This window comes from Nannobrachium achirus (genome assembly GCF_963921795.1).
Source record: "Nannobrachium achirus genome assembly, chromosome: 13".
Taxonomy (NCBI): Eukaryota; Metazoa; Chordata; class Actinopteri; order Myctophiformes; family Myctophidae; genus Nannobrachium; species Nannobrachium achirus.
In genome coordinates this window covers 48,082,958-48,102,304 of record NC_137833.1, presented here as the reverse complement: position 1 = coordinate 48,102,304, position 19,347 = coordinate 48,082,958, and the positions used below count along the sequence as shown (strand labels likewise).

Here is a 19,347-nt window from a genome sequence, read left to right as displayed (position 1 = left end):
ACTCAAGTAAAGCATAAATACCAATTACAATTACATTTGTACTTACAGTAAGTACAGTACACGACCGCCAAAATGACTTTTTTTCTATTGATTACTCATGCCATGGAGACTTGAGTTCAATAATATTTCTTTGTATTTGTCGCATTCCTAAGACAAAAAATGTATTATAGTAAATTTACCCCCATTGATTCCGGATGGGGACCCAAATGCATGGCCCTGTATGGGGACCCAAATGCATGGCCCTGTATGGGGACCCAAATGCATGGCCCTGTATGGGGACCCAAATGCATGGCCCTGTATGGGGACCCACATACATGGCACTGGATTGGGAAACTGTCAGGGTAAATACATTTACTATAATAATTGTTTTGTCTTAGGAATGCGACACAAAACAAAAAATATAGTTCAATAGAACTCAAGTTTCCATGGTGTGAGTAATCAATAGAAAAAAAAAACATTTTGGGGGTGAACTACTCCTTTAAGCTTGTGTGCTTGTGTATGTGTGTGCATGCGTGTGTGTCTCACTAGGGGGCAGTGTTCCGGGGTAGACGGTGGGGACGAAGCCCATGCTGAGGCGATGGGATGGCGGGTTGGGGGAGGAGCGCAGCATCTCTCTGGCCTCTGGAGAACAGCGCTCGTCCTGAGAGGAACTCTGGAGAGGCCGTCCCGGGACCGCCGCGCAAAGAAAACACACACAAATAAAAGCACCGTCATTTCGTCATTCTGAAAACTTGTATCTCCATATTTAAACTTTTCATGATATATATATTTTTTTGGTACGTTTTTTTTTCTCCTGTTAATTCAATGCCCTATTTTGTCGTACACAAGAGTGTCACACAAAAGTAGTGAAAACAGCAGACACCCGTTATAGATCGTCTATTTTCATTATAATTTTCATTATAATAAAAAAGGAATGTTTTTTTTTATATATATTTTTTTTTATTCCATATGAGATCCGCCCCTCTTTTACTCTTGTACGATGTAGCAGGGCAAAAAATGAATAATCTGCAAGACAAATTCTACCCCTCCATTTCTCTCTCTCTTTCTGTGTCTGTCTCTGTCTCCATTTATCTCTCTCTCTCTCTCTCTAAGCCTGCAGGGCTTGAGGGGAGAGGAGGACTGACTCAGCTTTCTTCCCTGGGTGGCTGGGCAGAGCTTTGGGGGGGGGGGGGGGGGGGGGGAGCAGAGGGGCATCAATCAGCGCCAGCCGCCCTGCGAGGCGGCGCTCCGACAGGGCTGTAAATTCTGCCACAAAACGGATAAAGTGATTGTGCCCCCGCCCAGCCCGCTAGGCCCGCCGGGATGATTTGATGCCTTATTGGCCCAACATGTCTGTAACCTTTGTCTGTCTGTGTTTTCATTACAGCACTGTTTCCCCCAAAACAGTGGGGTTTTTTTGGGACCTCCAACCGATTCTAATGGGTCCTGTTGTAATTGTTTGATTTACTGTATTTGATTTACACAACAGAATATGTACAGTACAGTATATGCATAATATACTAGTTAATTCCATGGGAAAGATGGCAGATTTAGTCGTTGTGCCGGTGAGGTACTGTAAGAAACCCTAAAGGGACTTATGAGAAGTGCCTATCTTTCTCACATTGCTTCAAGTAGATCGACCCTTTTCCTCCGCCTCCCCGTTTGGAAATCTTCCAAACGAGAGAGAATTCAAGAAAATGAATTAAATGTAAAGAACACCACTCTCACAGAGGCCCAATGATCGCTTCAGCACACACACACTCACACACATGTTTGGTATGCACCCATGAACACGGGAGAGAGAAGAAAATGAACGAAATGGAAGGAAAATAACACCATGCTCACAGAGGCACTTCTTGCCTCTGTGAAAACAATGATAAATAGATCAGATATTGATCAGCTTCCTCGTAACGTGAATCGCAGACACCGCGTTTCTTAACCGACGTGTCAACCCATCCATTCATGTAATGTCATATGATTGGAAGTTATTGCTCTACACAAACTCAGACGAACGCAGAGGCATGGGGGAGCGGGTTCGATCTACTTGAAGCGACATGAGAAAGATAGGCACGCATTGTGAACCTCACTGTTTACATTACATAAAAAAACAGATGATAAAGTATGATAAAAGAAAATAGAGAAACAAAACTATTAAAGTACATACTGAGCACAAAAGACAAAAACATTTACAGACAGCAGGTTGGACTAACCAGTTAGCTGGGCTAATAGGGTGGTGGTCTGGGTGTCATTCTACTGGTGATGGTCTGGGGAACTGTTTCTCAAACACTGGATAGGGACCCATTTGTGGGTCGCAGACAGATTTTTATGGGTCCCTTTGTTTCCTATATTTAGTTTCTTAATTATTATTATTCAAAATATTTTCAAAAAACATTCCCACAACAAAGCTATGTTTTTCATGAATTAAAAACAAAATTCAATGATTTCTTTTTTCCCTCCAGTAATTTCATGTAGAAATCAAAGAAATTCCAGAAATTAGAAAACAAATGTTCAAGAAGTAGGCCTAGTGAAAATAGCCGATCTGCAAGCACACAACGCGGCGCGAAGCGTCACCTTGTGTGCTTGCAGATCTGTGGTTTTCACTAGTTTGGGTTGCAGGGATACATAGAATTTCTCTTTTGGGTCAAGCTAAAAGGTTTGGGAGCCACTGGTCTGGGGTGTCCCATCCTACTGACCTGGAAGGTGTTCAGGGGTGTCATCCTGCGTCGCAGCGCGGGGGCGGACTTGGGGCGGGGCCTCTTGACTTCTGGCTCCTCCCCTCCTCTTGTTCGGCCAATGTCCTCGTCGCAGGACTTCCTGGAGGTCAGGACCTTGGTGGAGAGTAACCAAGTACATTTACTCAAGTACTGTACAATTTTGAGGTACTTCCACTTTAATGGAGTATTTAAAATGTCAATACTTTTACTTCTACTCCACTACATCTCAGAGGCAAATATTGTACATTTACTCCGCTACATTCAATAGAACACTTTAGTTAGTGTGTTTGCACACAGGGCAACACAATGTAGTTCTCCTAAAACGTTATAGAGTAAACCCCAAAAGTCCATTGAGTGCAACCGCAGGGATACATGGGACATTGTCTTGAGCTTGCCGAAAATAAAGCACACGAAGAAGAATCATCACAAGCCTATGATCACAAGCCCCTCCTACAGCATACTGCTATAACATCAAATATAACATAAATTGGACCATATTTTCACATAACGCATATCATGGTGATTGAAACAAGGCTTTAAACTAGCGACAGGAACCATGAAGTATCTATGACAATGTTTATTAACTCATACAGTGCCGCCGGCCACAAGGGGCGCTAGAGTGCCAGAAATGTCTCCATAGACCTTCGCTCTAGCTTCCGTCGACACTGTCCCAAGTGCCTTGGGATTTCACTCCAGCCAATGCTATGGGTGACGATAGGAGGAAGCTAGCTGACACGTAGCCAAAATACTAACCCATTTAGAAGCCCGATCTAAAGCTATTTCAGTCGCAAAAAACTTTTTCTTTGGGTCTGGGAACACAATCCGGAGAAAATCCTGTCTAAAGATGTGATTTATCATTGGAGTGGGCGGCGCGATGCGGCCGTTAGCGCGACTACGGCCCGTGGATGGCCGAGTCTAAGTCCCGGCCATGGATGGAAATTTAGACCGGGGCTTTGAGGCCTCCGATTAAATAATTCATTTTATTAAATATCCCGAACTAGTTCGGGATAGGCACCCTGGCATACGTCGCGCCGCCGACAGTATATATTGAGGTTTTTTTGGGGGGCTCTAAACTTTATTTTAAACCATTTTCAATGGAATAAATCGTCGGACCATCTAGCGTCTCTCGTTGGCTAGCGCTGGACGAGCCGGGACCACCCATGCTCCAAGCAGCTCGGGGTAAGTAAAATAGCAAATAAAATATTGGATTGGATTGAAATAAAGCCGAACTTGTTCGCGATAGGCACTGTACGAGTTAAGGTAAAAAAAATCAAAGAACAGCGCAACTAGCGGCCAATCATAGGAACTTTCAGTTCCGTGTTTGCTTCATTTGAAATTGGAACAACTACACCCCTGGTCCTTTTCCCAGCACTGACCTTGCCGTCCAGGAGGAAGTAGTGGTTCCCGTTGCGGTCCCTCTCTCCTCCCCGCTCCGTGGTGGAGGTTCCGTCGGAGGTGACGGTGCAGTCAGAGGCGGAGCTGCTCTGGTGGGCGTGGTGTCTGAACCTGAAGGAGTCGCTGCGCACCGGCGGCGTGGGCGTGGAGGAGAGCGAGTCTGTCCTGGACGGCTGCTGTGTGAAGTGAAGTACATTTGCTTATAGTACTATACTTACAATAATTAGTAAAATTTTGAGTTATTTGTACTTTACTTGCTTATTTCCCATTTCCAATACTTTTACACTACATATCGGATCCACCAAATATTGTACTTTTACTCCATTACATTTATTTGACAACTTTTGCTACTAGTTACTTTGTAGGTTTACATTAGTCACTTCAGCCTTATACTGTTCATGTTTTAGCCATTTGAAAATAGCCCATCTACAAGGTCACAATACGTTACATTGCGACACTGAGTTTGTAGATCTGCTATTTTCAAAAGTGTTTTTATATATTTGGAAACTTGTGAAACAGGACATACTGCATAGTGAGTACTTTTGCTACTTTATGTTCACTTTGATACCAATACTTTTCATTTTCACTTTCACTCAAGTACATTTTGAATCCCAGACTTTAATCAGTATTGACTTTTACTTAAGTAGGAAATCGGGAGTACTTTTTCCACCACAGGGGACGAGGCCGCTTGGTACTCCGCCATGGAGCAGGAGGGCGTCTCGGGGCGCATGAAGGTGTCGGGGTCGAAGATGGACTTCCTCTGTTTGGGCGACTTGTAGATGGAGAGCTGGGCGGACGCAGACGCCACCGGACCGCCGCCGCCGCAGTCTGGCACCACAGCCATGATGCCCCCCGCCGGCATCACCTTGGGCCACGTGCCCCCGCTGTGCCTCTTCTCCAGGGGGAGGGTCTCCAGCGTGACGCAGTCCGAGGAGGGCTGTCACCGTTACAAAGGTTAAGTTAAAGGAGTAGTTCACCCCCAAAATGACTTTTTTTCTATTGATTAGTCACGCCATGGAGAGTAGAGTTCAATAATATTTTTTGGTTTTTGTCACATTCCTAAGACAAAAATTTGATTCGAGTAAATTTACCCCCATTGATTCCGGATGGGGACCCGTTTCGAAACGGGTCCCCATCCGGAACGAATGGGGGTAAATTTATTGTTATCAAATTTTTGTCTTAGGAATGCGACAAAAACCAAAAAATATTATTGAACTCTACTCTCCATGGCGTGACTAATCAATAGAAAAAAAGTCATTTTGGGGGTGAACTACTCCTTTAATGATTCATTGTCACACAGATAATTGCAATTTATCGATTTAATTGTTTTTGGTATTGAACATTGCAACGTAACGAATACAAGTTTAAATTTCAGTTTGGGTGTTTAGGCATCACAATCGCAAATTGCACAGATCAGATTATGACAAATAACTTAAATATACACAGTTTAGATCTACAAGCTTTACAACATGTCACAAAGTGAGGTGTTTTAAGCTTTAGATCTGCTATTTTTGGGGAAATGTTTGAAAACGTATGAGCATTTCTTTCGACATGGAAACGATTATGACGATCACGCGAAACAACAGCGATCGTCTCAAACAATTGCGATCAGGTGGTTATGTAATACCAGGGTTCCCACACATCTTTACCAATTAATTTCCAAAACTTTTCCAGAATATTTAACCCGATTTCCAGGACTATATAACAATAATTCAGCTCAATAACAGGTCGCTTACTCCTATGCGCAATGTCGATCTACATGCTCACGCCTCGCAACGCGAGGCGTTGTGAGCATGTAGATCTGCTATTTTCACAATTTCTGCCTCTAATATTTGACAATTTGGCCAATGTTGAATTTGTCATTTCAGACGTATTAACAAAATCAATAACCAAAGACAATGCATAGCCATTTTTTCCAGGACCTTCCAGGACCCTTGATACATTCCCAAACATTTCCAGTACTGGAAAAATATTTTTCTAATTTCAAAATATTTCCAGGAATTTCATGACCGTGGGAACCCTGTATGTGATACTTGCGAGTGGCCTACCGAGGAGGAGGCGGGGTCGTAGGGCAAGGAGAAGGACGTGGCTTTGGTGTAGGAGGAGGATGACGAGGAGGAGGGGCAACACTCCTGGAAGGCGCTGGGGCCGTAGCGTCCCAGCGTGGCGGCCGGGTGGTCCGAGGTCTGCTGGGGCCGGAGGCTGGCGGCGGCGGTGGCGCCGTGCAGGGAGCCCGTGGAGAAAGGCTTCCTGGCGTCCCCTCCGTACGCTCCTCCCCCCACCTCGTCCCCCGCTTCGCTCCGCACCTTCCTCCTGAGGTCGGCGCAGGGGAGCGCGCTGGCATCCTGGAGGTAAGGGTTGTGCAGAAGAATTATTCTTTGTCCCATTAACACCTGGGGAGCCAAACTCGTTCAGGGACGAGTTATGGCCACTAGGTGTCCCCCTGCCACAGGAAGTTATATCGTTCACAGACGTGGCAACAAACAGTTAACTTTTTGAGACTGGAGCTGCCCTTTGAATGACCATAGTGCATTACGTCACCCACTCAATGCAGGCAGCCCCTCTGGGGAAGACATCACGGAAGGACTTATCATGCTTTACATTCTACTTTGAAACATAAGAACGGCTTTATCTCAGAATGACATGAAAACTGCCCCATGGAAGCAGAGAGCTGATTGTTTTCACGGCGACACTTTACCGCGATTTTACCGCGATTTTTGGATTTTAGTTTCGCGAGTGTTTGCAAACAAATGGATTATCCTCCTCAATCTTCTCTGGACACGCACGTGCACACGCACGAAGCTTGCGAGGCACGTCAAAACAAAGCGTAAGTCAATGATGGCAGCAGCAACAGCTATAAATGTTATAAACCTTAGCAGCCCATGTGTTAAGGCCTGAGACAGATTCTTAAAAATATTGTCTAAATCCTAAGAAATCTGAAGAAAAAAATACAAATAAAATAAAAATAAAGTATGTTTCTATGATCAGTGGTGCTCAAACTTGTTAATATCAAGGACCCCTAGAATTATTATTATCTTTTTTTATTTTAACCACTTGAATCCTAGCGTCCATATTCGGAGTAATTTGGCCCAATATAGCAGATCTACAAGCTCAGCGCGAGGCATTGTGAGCTTGTAGATCAGCTGTTTTTGGCAAAGACATTTGGTGTAGAGGGGAAAAAGAGCAGGCCAAGTACAGAGTGAGATGTCAAGTTATGTACTAACAGTTCAAGTGGTTAAATGTCTGAAAACACAAATTAACATGAATCCATAATACAATGATGTTTGTGCTGTCAAACATTGAAACTACTGTATATGGAATATATGAAAGAGTCTCTCTCACAACTAGGGATGGGTATCGTCTGCGATACTTTTAATGGTATCGATTGCATGACGTCGATACTATCGGGTATCGGTCCACGAAAAAAACGAACGATACCTCGTTTCGATACTCTGGAAGGCACCCCTGGCCGGTCGCATCTGTAACAGTTGGGCTACTGAGAGGTTAATGACTACATTAGTAGGCTACACTCGTTACTGTGGAAAATAGGTGACAATAGCCTATAATGTTTATTATTATGATGATTATCCAACGTCTATACTCTCCGCTCTGCCACACTGTGTGATCATCACCTCTGCTCTACCTGCTGCGGTAGAGCAGTTAAACTTAAATAAAAAGTATCGAAAATGGTATCGAAAAGGGTATCGTATCGATTCCCAAGTATCGAAAAAGGTATCGTATCGATTCAAAGGTGAACGATACCCATCCCTACTGACAACTAAGGGGTTATTGGCCTGAAAACGTTGAAGACCCCTGGTTTAAGTGTTTGTGATGTGTGTGACAGGCCCGGACCTGCAGGAAGATGTCCGTCTGCGTGGAGCTGTTGCTGTGCTTGAGGTTGCGGCAGTTGCGAGACTGCACCTCCGACACCAGGTGCAGGCGCCCGTTGTTGGCGGCCTTCTCGGACGAGGAGTCGCGCTGCTGCAGGCTCTCGAAGATGTTCTGGCCCGACGTGCTGCGAGGGAAGAACTGTAGAGGAGGAGGAGGAGGAGGGAGAGAGCAAACATGTAAATCCCATTACGGGAGAGTCCTAATCTGCGATTTGTGAAACAGCACTAAAAGAAGCCGCTTCTTAAATACTTGGCACAAAATATTTAGAATTACGTTTGGTGTTTTGGTTCTAGAACTTTGTTCTTGCTCTTATGTATGTATAGCAAACCAATCAAAAAAAATCACAAGGGATGGGACAATATGAAATTTCACATCACGATTATTGTGTCAAAAGAAATCGCGATTTACGATATTATCGCGATAATCAAAATCCATTATCCTGGGGCAAAACATTTCGCCCAAAAATAGTTAGATCTACAAGCTCATTTGATAGAGAGTGAAAACAATTTAGAAACAAGCGCCCCGGGCACCTATAGGCCCCAAGGCAGCCGGTGCGTCGCGGGTCCGAGTTCCGTTCCCGACGATCTTTACCGCATGTCTCCCCCCATCTCTCCCGGTTTCCTGTCCATCTTCACTATTCTTCTGGATACACATACTGTACGTCATGTCCTAGTATGAGCCAATAGGGGAAGGGGATCGACGTCACGTGATTCATTGTTTGGCCCTGCAAAAACTCGGATGCATGTCTCAAAATATATGATTATTGGCAGAATCGCAGAAAGATACGAATATTTGGCGGTCCAGTTTTCATTTTGCCAAAAATCGGTGGTTGTGTGCGTTCTGTAATGCAATCCAACGGGGAAAGCTGTGTTGTTCTCACCCGGAAAACAAAATGGCAGCCTACATGTGAGTCTCAAAGAACACCTATATAAAAAGGCAGAAAACCCCCAAAAACCAGATACAGGGTTCCCACACATTTTCACCAATTAATTTCCAACAAATTTCCAAAACTTTTCCAGAATATTTAACCCAATTTCCAGGACTATATAACAGCAATGCCCAAAGACAGGTAGTGTATGCCAGTGGTTCTCAACCTTTTCAGGCCGTGACCCCCGAAAAAAATCCTATTTCAACTGGGGACCCGGCACCCTGACGAGCACTAAGCGTTGAGGAATTTAGTATAACACTGTTCTATTGTGAAAATAGCAGATCTACATGCTCACAACGCCTCGCGTTGCGCGGCATTGTGAGCATGTAGATCTGCTATTTTCACAATTTCTGACTCTAATATTTGACAATTTGGCCTGTGTTTAATTTGTAATTTCAGAGGTATTAACAAAATCAATAACCAAAGACAATGCATAGCTATTTTTACCAGGACCTTCCAGGACCCTTGATAAATTCCAAAACTTTTCCAGTACTGGAAAAATATTTTTCTAATTTCAAAATATTTCCAGGAATTTCATGACCGTGGGAACCCTGTAATAAGTGGGGTTGGCAACAAGCGTGGGCGGCCCACCTTCATGAGGGAGAGGCTGAGAGAGTCCCTGCAGCTCCTCAGGAGAGCCTCGCACTCCGTCACCGACTTGTTGTCCAGAGCGATGCCGTTTATCTGGGGGGCAGACACACATTTCTGTTACTGTTGTTCCCTATTGAGCTTGGCACATTTCCTGGGGCAAGCTGCCCAGATCACACATGTCACTTCTTATTTTTTCACTCTCAAAAAACGCCTGCAATGTAGTGCAATTGAAACTGGCTTGATGGTTGGTGATCACGGCTTGCCTCCTGTGAATTGTTTTAGTTTTATTTTTGTTTATTTTCTGTTTATTTTGTTGCCGAGCGAGGTAAGCAGACAGTGACGTGAGTGAGATGAAAAAACCTGGGTGAAATGTGCCAATCTCAACAGGAAACAATGGTACATGTTTTTGCATGTTTTTTGACCAGGTTAACATTTTCACGAGTAGAAACCTCTTACATCTATAGATATTTTAATGTTATGTGTTCTTTTTTTTCCTCTTCGTAAATTAACACCCATACTTGCTCATGCTAGAGCGTCACACACATTAGTCAGGGACAATTAGCAGAATTCCTGTCAAATCTGGGAATAAATTCCTTACCAAACAATTTCTTCACCAATGTGTTCGTAAAGGTGTCTAGTAACATATCTGACAAAGATTGAAATTCAACATCCCTAGCAAAATGTTTGACAGCTAGGGTAATTCTGTGTAATTTCCAGAATTTTAACCCAATTTCCGGTACTATATAACAATAATTCAGCTCAATAACGAGTCGCTTACTCCTATGCGCAATGCCCAAAGACAGGCAGTGTATGCCAGTGGTTCTCATCCTTTTCAGGCCATGACCCCCGAAATAATCATATTTGAACTGGGGACCCCCACCCTGACGAGCACTAAAAGTAGAGGAATGTTGTATAACACGGTTTTATTGTGAAAATAGCAGATCTACATGCTCACAACGCCTCGCAATCTGCTATTTTCAAAATTTCTCCCTCTAATATTTGACAATTTGGCCAATGTTTCATTTGTAATTTCAGAGGTATTAACAAAATCAATAACCAAAGACAATGCACAGCTAATTTTTCCAGGACCTTCCAGGACCCTTGATCAATTCCAAAACTTTTCCAGTACTGGAAAAATATTTTTCAAATTTCAAAATATTTCCAGGAATTTAATGACCGTGGGAACCCTGTACATAAAAGTCATAATCGTCCGTCAATTGGTCCGTGTTGGGCGTAGGGCAGCAGGGCAGGCAGGGTGATACTACGGGCTGGAACGGCACGTGTCAGCAGGGAGTTTTGGGCGGGAGGAGGACGACGAAAGCTTTACGTCCTCCCGGTGGGGGCTCCTCACTGGCAGGTGAGCCAGTAGGATAGGACAGCAGTGACAACACAAATGTGTATGGGGAGGAATTCATTGGCATAACAACTCAATTGGGAAGATTTCCATGATTTCTGAATCCAAGTACCCCTTTTCCCGACAACAACATTTTGCTTATAAAACTGCAATTCAAATATAAATAAATAGTGTTATATGATGCTATTATAACCCCCCCATTTCAGGAATATAAAACAACAAATAAGAAATGTGGTGAAAGAGTTTCAAACAGTTTCTCCTTTTCTCATTTTCAACACTGTAGTCATAAACTTTCAGTCAAGTGTTCATGTCAATAACTTCCAAACAACTTTAAAACTTATCCCAGTTGCCTGGTAAAATGTAATTTGGGTTAGCAACCCAGACTCATCAAGTTTCTCCAGGTGTCATCATTAAACATAACAGTAAAAGTTTTTTTCCCCTCCTAATTCTTTAAACTATGAACAAGCATGATTTATACTAGTTGTCTTTTTTTAGGGCATTTTCTGGAGTACCCCCTGCAGTACCTCCGTGTACCCCTAGGGCTGAACCTACCCCCATTTGAGAAACACTGGTGTAGCTGTCCCAGCAATGGGGGGGCTAGGTAAATATTTTATTTTATTGTTGGATGTGTGGGTTTTGCTGAAATGTTGGGGTTTTGCCAATATGTTGTATTTATGTGGGAGACATATGTTTTGAGGCCATCTGGTGTCTTTGTTGGGTCCATGGTAGGGCATAGACAATGGTCACATGTTACCAATCAGGGCTGGTAGGCTATATAATGGTGCACCTGGTAAGGTGCAGGTAATGAGAAGCTGATCAGAACAGAAGGAAGGAGCTCTCACAGAGTCTCTGAGCAAATGGACAGAGCCAAAGAGGTCTCTACAAGATAACTTGACTCTCCTAAATGTATTCAGTGCAGAAGGCCACACGGTATGTCACTTTTATTGTTTTGTATCTTATTGTTGGTTCACTGTTTTTGTAAAGTTGTTATTTGTTTTCATCTTATTTGCATTGCCTTTTATTGTTTAATTGGTCATTGCATTGTTTGAGTAGTGTTTGTACATTCTTTATTGCTAAAAATATGTATTTGTATGTTTTTACAGTTTTTCACCTTGTCCACAAATTGGTGCAAATAAAAAGCCATATGTGAGATATGAGTTTGGAGCTGAAGTTATTCTGCCTGGAAAAAGACTGTTTGGGAGCGTTACAACTGGGATAGAGGGAGGTGTCAACGGATACACACAGATAGGGTGACAAGACAGCTTTGAACGTTGAGCCTGAATCTGCTCTCAGATCTGCCGGCGTGGGAAATGCTAGGCTAAAGACATCTAGGGGAGCACTTATGCAGACTGAAGTGAAGAGCCTCCCTCGCACTTGGCAATCCACATATTACCATCATAAACACGGTGACTCACTCTGTAAAAAAAAAGAAAGAAAAAACACTGCCAAATAGAAATGGGGGAAGGGTAATATATCGTCGCTGTTGGGCAGATGGGATTTTTTGAACCAATTAAAAAGCATTAACAAGAGCTTATAACAAAAATAATAAATAAAAAACAGCGTGAAGTGGCGCGTTTAGAGCTGGTGCTTTTTCTACTTTTGAATTTGAATCCGGAAAAGCGACAGTTTAGGACAGGGTTCCCCAATAGTCGGCCTGCGGGGGGGGCTACTGTCTGGCCCCCACCAACCCCAGTAATAATGGTGGTATAAGAGCAGCAACAACACTAGTATATCGTCCAAATGTGTATGTTCTTTCGCAAAGTAAAGCCCTGCTTCATCATACAAGGCCGTCGCACAAAAGTAGTGAAAACAGCGGATCTACAAGCACACAACGCCTCGTGATGCGAGGCGTTGTGTGCTTGTAGATCGGCTGTTTTCACTAGTTTAAATCATTTTTTAAAATGATAAATGCAAAACAAACGGTTTTGGACATACAAGATTTTCACCCGACAACGACGATATCTGAACTGTCGCTGGAGTAGCGGGAACGCCACCGTCGCCCTCTGCAATGTCGTGGCCCTCGGCTTGGTACCCTAGACATAATTCGGCCCTTGGGGAAAACTAATTGGGGAACCCTGGTTTAAGGACGTAATGAGGTTTCCACCCGACGGAGACGGATGATACGAGCTCTCCCGGCCAGCGGCGTGCAGCAGCCCGGCTGCTAAAAAGGTGACGCGGGGTGTTCCCTGTAAGCCCTGAGCTTTCATTAACCCATTTAGAACGGGTACACATTATTGTGTATCATTGTTTTATGCTTTAACTATTGAAAAATAGCAGATATACAAGCTCACAGCGCGGCACCGAGTGCCGCACTGCGAGCTTGTAGATCTGCTATTTTTGAACAAGTCGTGAAAATCTTTGAATATATGTATTTTCAAAGCTAACGTTTGTAACTCAAATTTTGCTTCCGGGTGGTCCCTGGAACTAGATATTTTGAGATGGGGGTCCGTGGCCAAATACATGTCATTTTGGGGGTCCTTCACATGGAAAGGTTTGAGAACCACTGACATAGTAGTCTCTCAAGAACAGACTAACTGAGCTCCATTTAAGTGAAAAGGACCTTTTCTTTGACGATGGCTGGCCAGATTGCTGACATAGAAACATAGGTTTTTCAAAAAATCTTAGAAGGATTCAAAAGACACTTATAGAATCGTGTCAAAATTCTAATGTTCACGATTTTTCAAAAATAGCAGATCTACAAGCTCGCAGCGCGGCACTCGGTGCCGCGCTGTGAGCTTGTACATCTGCTATTTTTCAATAGTTAAAGCATAAAATAATGATACGCAATAATGTGTACACGTTCTAAATGCGTTAAGAAGCATTCGCTGGAGTTTGAAGCCAGCCAGGGATTAAGAATTCTGCTGCTGCTGCTGATGGTGCTGGCAGGCCGGAGCTGGTGATAAAGAGTCAAGGACACTCTTCAAACGGAGGAAAGTCTGATGCGTGCTTCCATTTCTGACACCTGTCACCCCACCTCCCCCCCTGCTTATGTTCCCCTGACTTTGAAGCATAACAGCAGGCACGTGGCGGCAGCTGTGTGGGGAGACAGCTCCACCTAGCCCTGCAAAGCTGCAACAACACCTTTTGATCTGTATTTCTTATTCAATGGTATCAGTGTTCATTTTTACAGTACGTTTTTATTTTATTTTAATCATCTTTCAATTACATAGAAAACAAACAAAAAAAAACATTTAGTTTTAGTCATATTTTAGTCATCTGAGTGCCAGCTCACAGAGCGGCACTTGATGCCGCTCTGTGAGCTTGTAGATCTGCTATTTTTGAAAAATCGCGAGAATTTGAATTTTGACACGATTCTATAAGTGTCTTTTGAATCCTTCATGTTTCTATGTCGGCAATCTGGCTAGCCATCGTCAAAGAAAAGGTCCTTTTCACTTAACTGGAGCTCAGTTAGTCTGAACTTGAAAGACTACGTCAGTGGTTCTCAAACTTTTTCATGTGAAAGACCCCCAAAATGATATTAATTTGGCCACGGACCCCCATCTCAAAATATTTAGTTCCAGGGACCCCCCCAGAAGCAAAATTTTAGTTACGTGAGACGTTCGCTTTAAAAAATACATATATTCAAAGATTTTCACACATTTTCACAACTTTTAAAAAATAGCAGATCTACAAGCTCGCAGCGCGGCACTCGGTGCTGCGCTGCAAGCTTGTATTATCTGCTATTTTTCAACAGTTAAAGCATTCAATAATCCTAGGCCTAAATGGGTTAAAATATATTTATTTTGGGGGTCACGTCCTGAAAAGGTTGAGAACCACTGTTGTAAAGGAGCTTGAGGTTGGACTCACAGCTAGGGCTGTCACGATTATGACATTTTACATGACGATTAATTGTCACTCAAATAATTGCGATTAACGATTTAATTGTGTTTTTGTCATTGAAAAGTACATTTCTGTTTGGCTTTTAGGCTTTGAAGTTGCACATGGTAGATATGGCACATAACCTAAATATACAAAGAAGTTATTGACATATTCGACAACTTTATACTTAAAAAAAAGAACATTGATAGTGGAAATAGCCGATCTACAAGCTCACAACGCGTCGCATCGCGACGCGTTGTGAGCTTGTAGATCTGCTATTTCCACTATTGTTTTACTTTAAAAAAATGATATATGAACATTTTTCAACATGGACACATTATGTCAAATAATCGCGATTAGACGATTATGTAATAAATGTGACAGCTCTACTCACAGCTATCAGCCGGTCTCCCACGGTCAGAGAGCCCTCCCTGGCCGCCGGGCTGCCCTGCACCACAGCCGTCACAAACACTCCACTCTCCAGACCGATGCCGCTGTCTGCTTGCAACACAAGACACAGACACAGACAGACACACAAACAAGTCAGTGAAGAAGAGTGCACAGAAGAAAACTTAGGTTGAAGTGAAGTGAGACTTCTGTTTTCCATAGTAGTGGCACAAAAACATTACAAGAGACGCAGTAAATGAGGCCGGAATATATTGTTTGCTGTCCCTAACCCTAACCCTAACCCTTTTTTTTCCTTAGAACCCATTTAGGCCTAAAATTATTGAATGCTTTAACTATTGAAAAATAGCAGATATACAAGCTCACAGCGCGGCTGTGAGCTTGTAGATCTGCTATTTTTGAAAAATATGAAAATGTGTGCAAATCTTTGAATATATGTATTTTTAAAGCGAACGTTTGTAACTCAAATTCTGCTTCTGGGGGGTTCCTGGAACTAAATATTTTGAGATGGGGGTCCGTGGCCAAATACATATCATTTTGGGGGTCCTTGAGATGAAAAAGTTTGAGAACCACTGACATAGTAGTCTCTCAAGAACAGACTAACTGAGCTCCAGTTAAGTGAAAAGGACCTTTTCTTTGACGATGGCTGGCCAGATTGCTGACATAGAAACATAGGTTTTTCAAAAAACCTTAGAAGGATTCAAAAGACACTTATAGAATCGGGTCAAAATTCAAATTTTCGCGATTTTTCAAAAATAGCAGATCTACAAGCTCGCAGCGCGGCACTCGGTGCCGCGCTGTGAGCTTGTAGATCTGCTATTTTTCAATAGTTAAAGCATAAAATAATAATACACAATAATGTGTACCCGTTCTAAAGAGACACATGGAACCAAATGGACCCTTACAGGTCTGGAACTCTGAGAGCGTACAGATGGAACCAAATGGACCCTTACAGGTCTGCAACTGTGAGAGAGTACAAATGGAACCAATGGACCATTACGTGTCCATTTTGGTTTTTGATTGATTTAATATTGTATCAGACATAAATGAAGAACAGTACAAGTATAGTAAAAAAAAAAAAAAGAAATAGTACAGTACAAGTACAGTTAAACACCCTGCCTAAAAGGAACACCCCAAATAAGTCCCTTTACGGTCTTGTTCACTTGCCTTGGTATTCAATTCGTGGACATAACAAACGGCAAAAAAAGTGTTTTCAAATATCATTGCACTTATAAAACACGTATATGTACTAGGGCATTCACAAATAGTGAATTTTAGTATTCGAATTATTCGACCTCAAAGTATTCGAATAGTCGAATATTCGACAGGACTGGCCAAACTGTCAAATATTAAGTAAGCAAGAGGCGAACATTGTGAAAATAGCCAATCTACATGCTCACAACGCCTCGCGTTGCGAGGCGTTGTGAGCATGTAGATCTGCTATTTTCACAATATTTATCTGCGGAACCGAGTCACATTAAATGTAATACCTACAATTCCAAGTGCTTGTCAGGGTGGGGGTCCCCAGTTCAAATATGTTTATTTCGGGGGTCACAACCTATAAAGGTTTGAGAACCCCTGGTATAGAGCATTAACACATTCATCCACCAGTGGCACTGACAGCTCATTCTTATGACTTCTTATCTAGCCAAGTTTTATAAAGTATATGTTTTTTAAAGAGAAAACAATAAAAAAAAGCGAATATTCGACTTCGGTGAACAACGTTGAATAGTGAGTTTAATATTCGAATACGAATATTTGGTGAATGCCCTAATATGTACAAAGTAGGGGGAAAAAGGGGGTGGGGGTAAGGTAAGGGGAGGTGCTCACTTCTCGCCTGTCTATGGAAGAAGTGATAAGTACCTCCGCCTCTGGCCTCCTGAAAGGTGAATTCTCAGGGCAGTTTTGAAGGAGGCCGATTTAGAACGGGTACACATTATTGTGTATCATTATTTTATGCTTTAACTATTGAAAAATAGCAGATATACAAGCTCACAGCGCGTTACCGAGTGCCGTGTTGTGAGCTTGTAGATCTGCTATTTTAGAAAAATCGTTTAAACCGATTCCATAAGTGTCTTTTGAATCCTTCTAAGGTTTTTTGAAAAACCTACGTTTTTATGTCAGCAATCTGGCCAGCCATCGTCAAAGAAAAGGTCCTTTTCACTTTAACTGGAGCTCAGTTAGTCTGTTCTTGAGAGACTACTATGTCAGTGGTTCTCAAACATTTTCATGTGAAGGACCCCCAAAATTATATGTATTTGGCCACGGACCCCCATCTCAAAATATTTAGTTCCAGGGACCCCCCAAGAAGCAAAAATTTGAGTTAAAATGTTCGCTTAAAAAATACATGTATTCAACGATGTGCAGACATTTTCATGTCTTTTTCAAAAATAGCAGATCTACAAGCTTGCAGCGCAGCACTCGGTGCCGCGCTGTGAGCTTGTATATCTGCTATTTTTCAATAGCTAAAGTAAATAAAATAATGATGAGAATGAGGTTCACTGGGGTGTCGTCGATACCTTTGTGACCGGCGAGGCTGACGTGCACTGGGGTGACCATCCTTCCGCCCAGCGACTTCCTCCGCCGCACCACCATGTTGATGTGGCCGGCGCTGCCGCTAAGCACCGCCTTCACCACCTGCTTCCTGTCCTTATTGGTCAGGTCCACGTCGTTTATCTTCAACAGCCAATCGTTCACTCTGGAGAAGAAGAAGAACGAAATAACACGTTTAAAAATGAGTTGTGTGCCGGAGAGTTTGGAAGAATAGGAGCGGTCACGGTTATTACATATCGTCGTTATCGGGTGGAAACCTCGTATCTCCAAGTTTCAAATGTGTACGTTCTTTTGCAAAGTAAAGCCCTGCTTCATCATACAAGGCCGTCGCACAAAAGTAGTGAAAACAGCCGATCTGCAAGCACACAACGCCTCACGCTGCGAGGCGTTGTGTGCTTGTAGATCGGCTGTTTTCACTAGTTTAAATCATCTATCTATAAATGCGAGAAGTCTCTGCGTGTGTGTTTGTAATCCGCGTATCTCGAGAACCGTTCGTCCCACCGGCTTCAGATTCGGCACGCGCGTTCCCCGCCGCGGCACGGAGTGCAGTGCCGGGCCTCGACCCGACCCGACGCGCGGTTTTCCCTAACCGGCGCGAAACGTTCGGAATCTCCTTATGCGGAAATCGGCGCAAAATCGGCGCAAGCGCTGACTCATTGTGACATCACTGCAGTGCCGGGCGCAAGCGCTGAGTCATTGTGACATCACTGCAGGCAGATACAGGGGCCTAGCCTCGACCCGACAGACTGAGATCTCCATATATGGGCATATGGGCAGATACAGAGATCTCCATATATGGGCAATACAGGGGCCTGCCTCGACCCGACAGATATCTCCGTATATGGGCATAAAAGGGACACAGACAGATATATCTCCGTATATGGGCATAAAAGGGACACAGACAGATATATGGGCATAAAAGGGACACAGACTGAGATCTCCATGACAGATATCTCCGTATATGGGCATAAAAGGGACACAGACTGATACAGAGAATGGGCATATGGGCAGATACAGAGATCTCCATATATGGGCATATGGGCATAAAAGATGGACACAGATAGAGTATATGGGCATAAAAGGGACACAGACAGATACAGAGATCTCCATATAATGGGGTTTGCATCCGTATATGGGCATAAAAGGGACACAGACAGATATATGGGCATAAAAGGGACACAGACTGAGATCTCCATGACAGATATCTCCGTATATGGGCATAAAAGGGACACAGACTGATACAGAGAATGGGCATATGGGCAGATACAGAGATCTCCATATATGGGCATATGGGCATAAAATGGACGCAGATATATGGGCATAAAAGGGACACAGACTGAGATCTCCATATATGGGCATATGGGCAGATACAGAGATCTCCATATATGGGCATATGGGCATAAAAGATGGACACAGATAGAGTATATGGGCATAAAAGGGACACAGACAGATACAGAGATCTCCATATAATGGGGTTTGCATTAAAGGGTGGGGCATTCATTCCCTATTTACATCGTTCCCGAGTTGGCCAGGTCGCAAACTCCATATATGGGCATAAATGGGCACAGGCAAACAGATGGTCAAACCAGGTCCTACAGAGATCTCCATATATGGGCAGAAAATGGACGTAGACAGACATATCTCTCCATATATGGGCATAAATGGACACACGCAAACAGATGGTCAAAACGGATCCTATGACAACAGGTATAATGGGG

General features: G+C 43.2%; 1 protein-coding gene across 1 annotated transcript in view; it reads right to left on the bottom strand.

Annotated features, from left to right (window-relative positions):
* dlg5a (discs, large homolog 5a) overlaps positions 1–19,347 on the bottom strand; it is a gene marked incomplete at both ends in the record, with an annotated part of 116,453 nt that overhangs the window by 36,517 nt on the left and 60,589 nt on the right. The window contains 9 exons of the mRNA XM_080740810.1: positions 526–652; positions 2,673–2,807; positions 4,070–4,264; positions 4,762–5,025; positions 6,137–6,433; positions 7,941–8,117; positions 9,499–9,591; positions 15,066–15,169; positions 17,596–17,774. Coding sequence (XP_080596936.1) covers positions 526–652; positions 2,673–2,807; positions 4,070–4,264; positions 4,762–5,025; positions 6,137–6,433; positions 7,941–8,117; positions 9,499–9,591; positions 15,066–15,169; positions 17,596–17,774 — 1,571 coding nt within the window. The remainder of the gene's footprint in view (positions 1–525; positions 653–2,672; positions 2,808–4,069; positions 4,265–4,761; positions 5,026–6,136; positions 6,434–7,940; positions 8,118–9,498; positions 9,592–15,065; positions 15,170–17,595; positions 17,775–19,347) is intronic.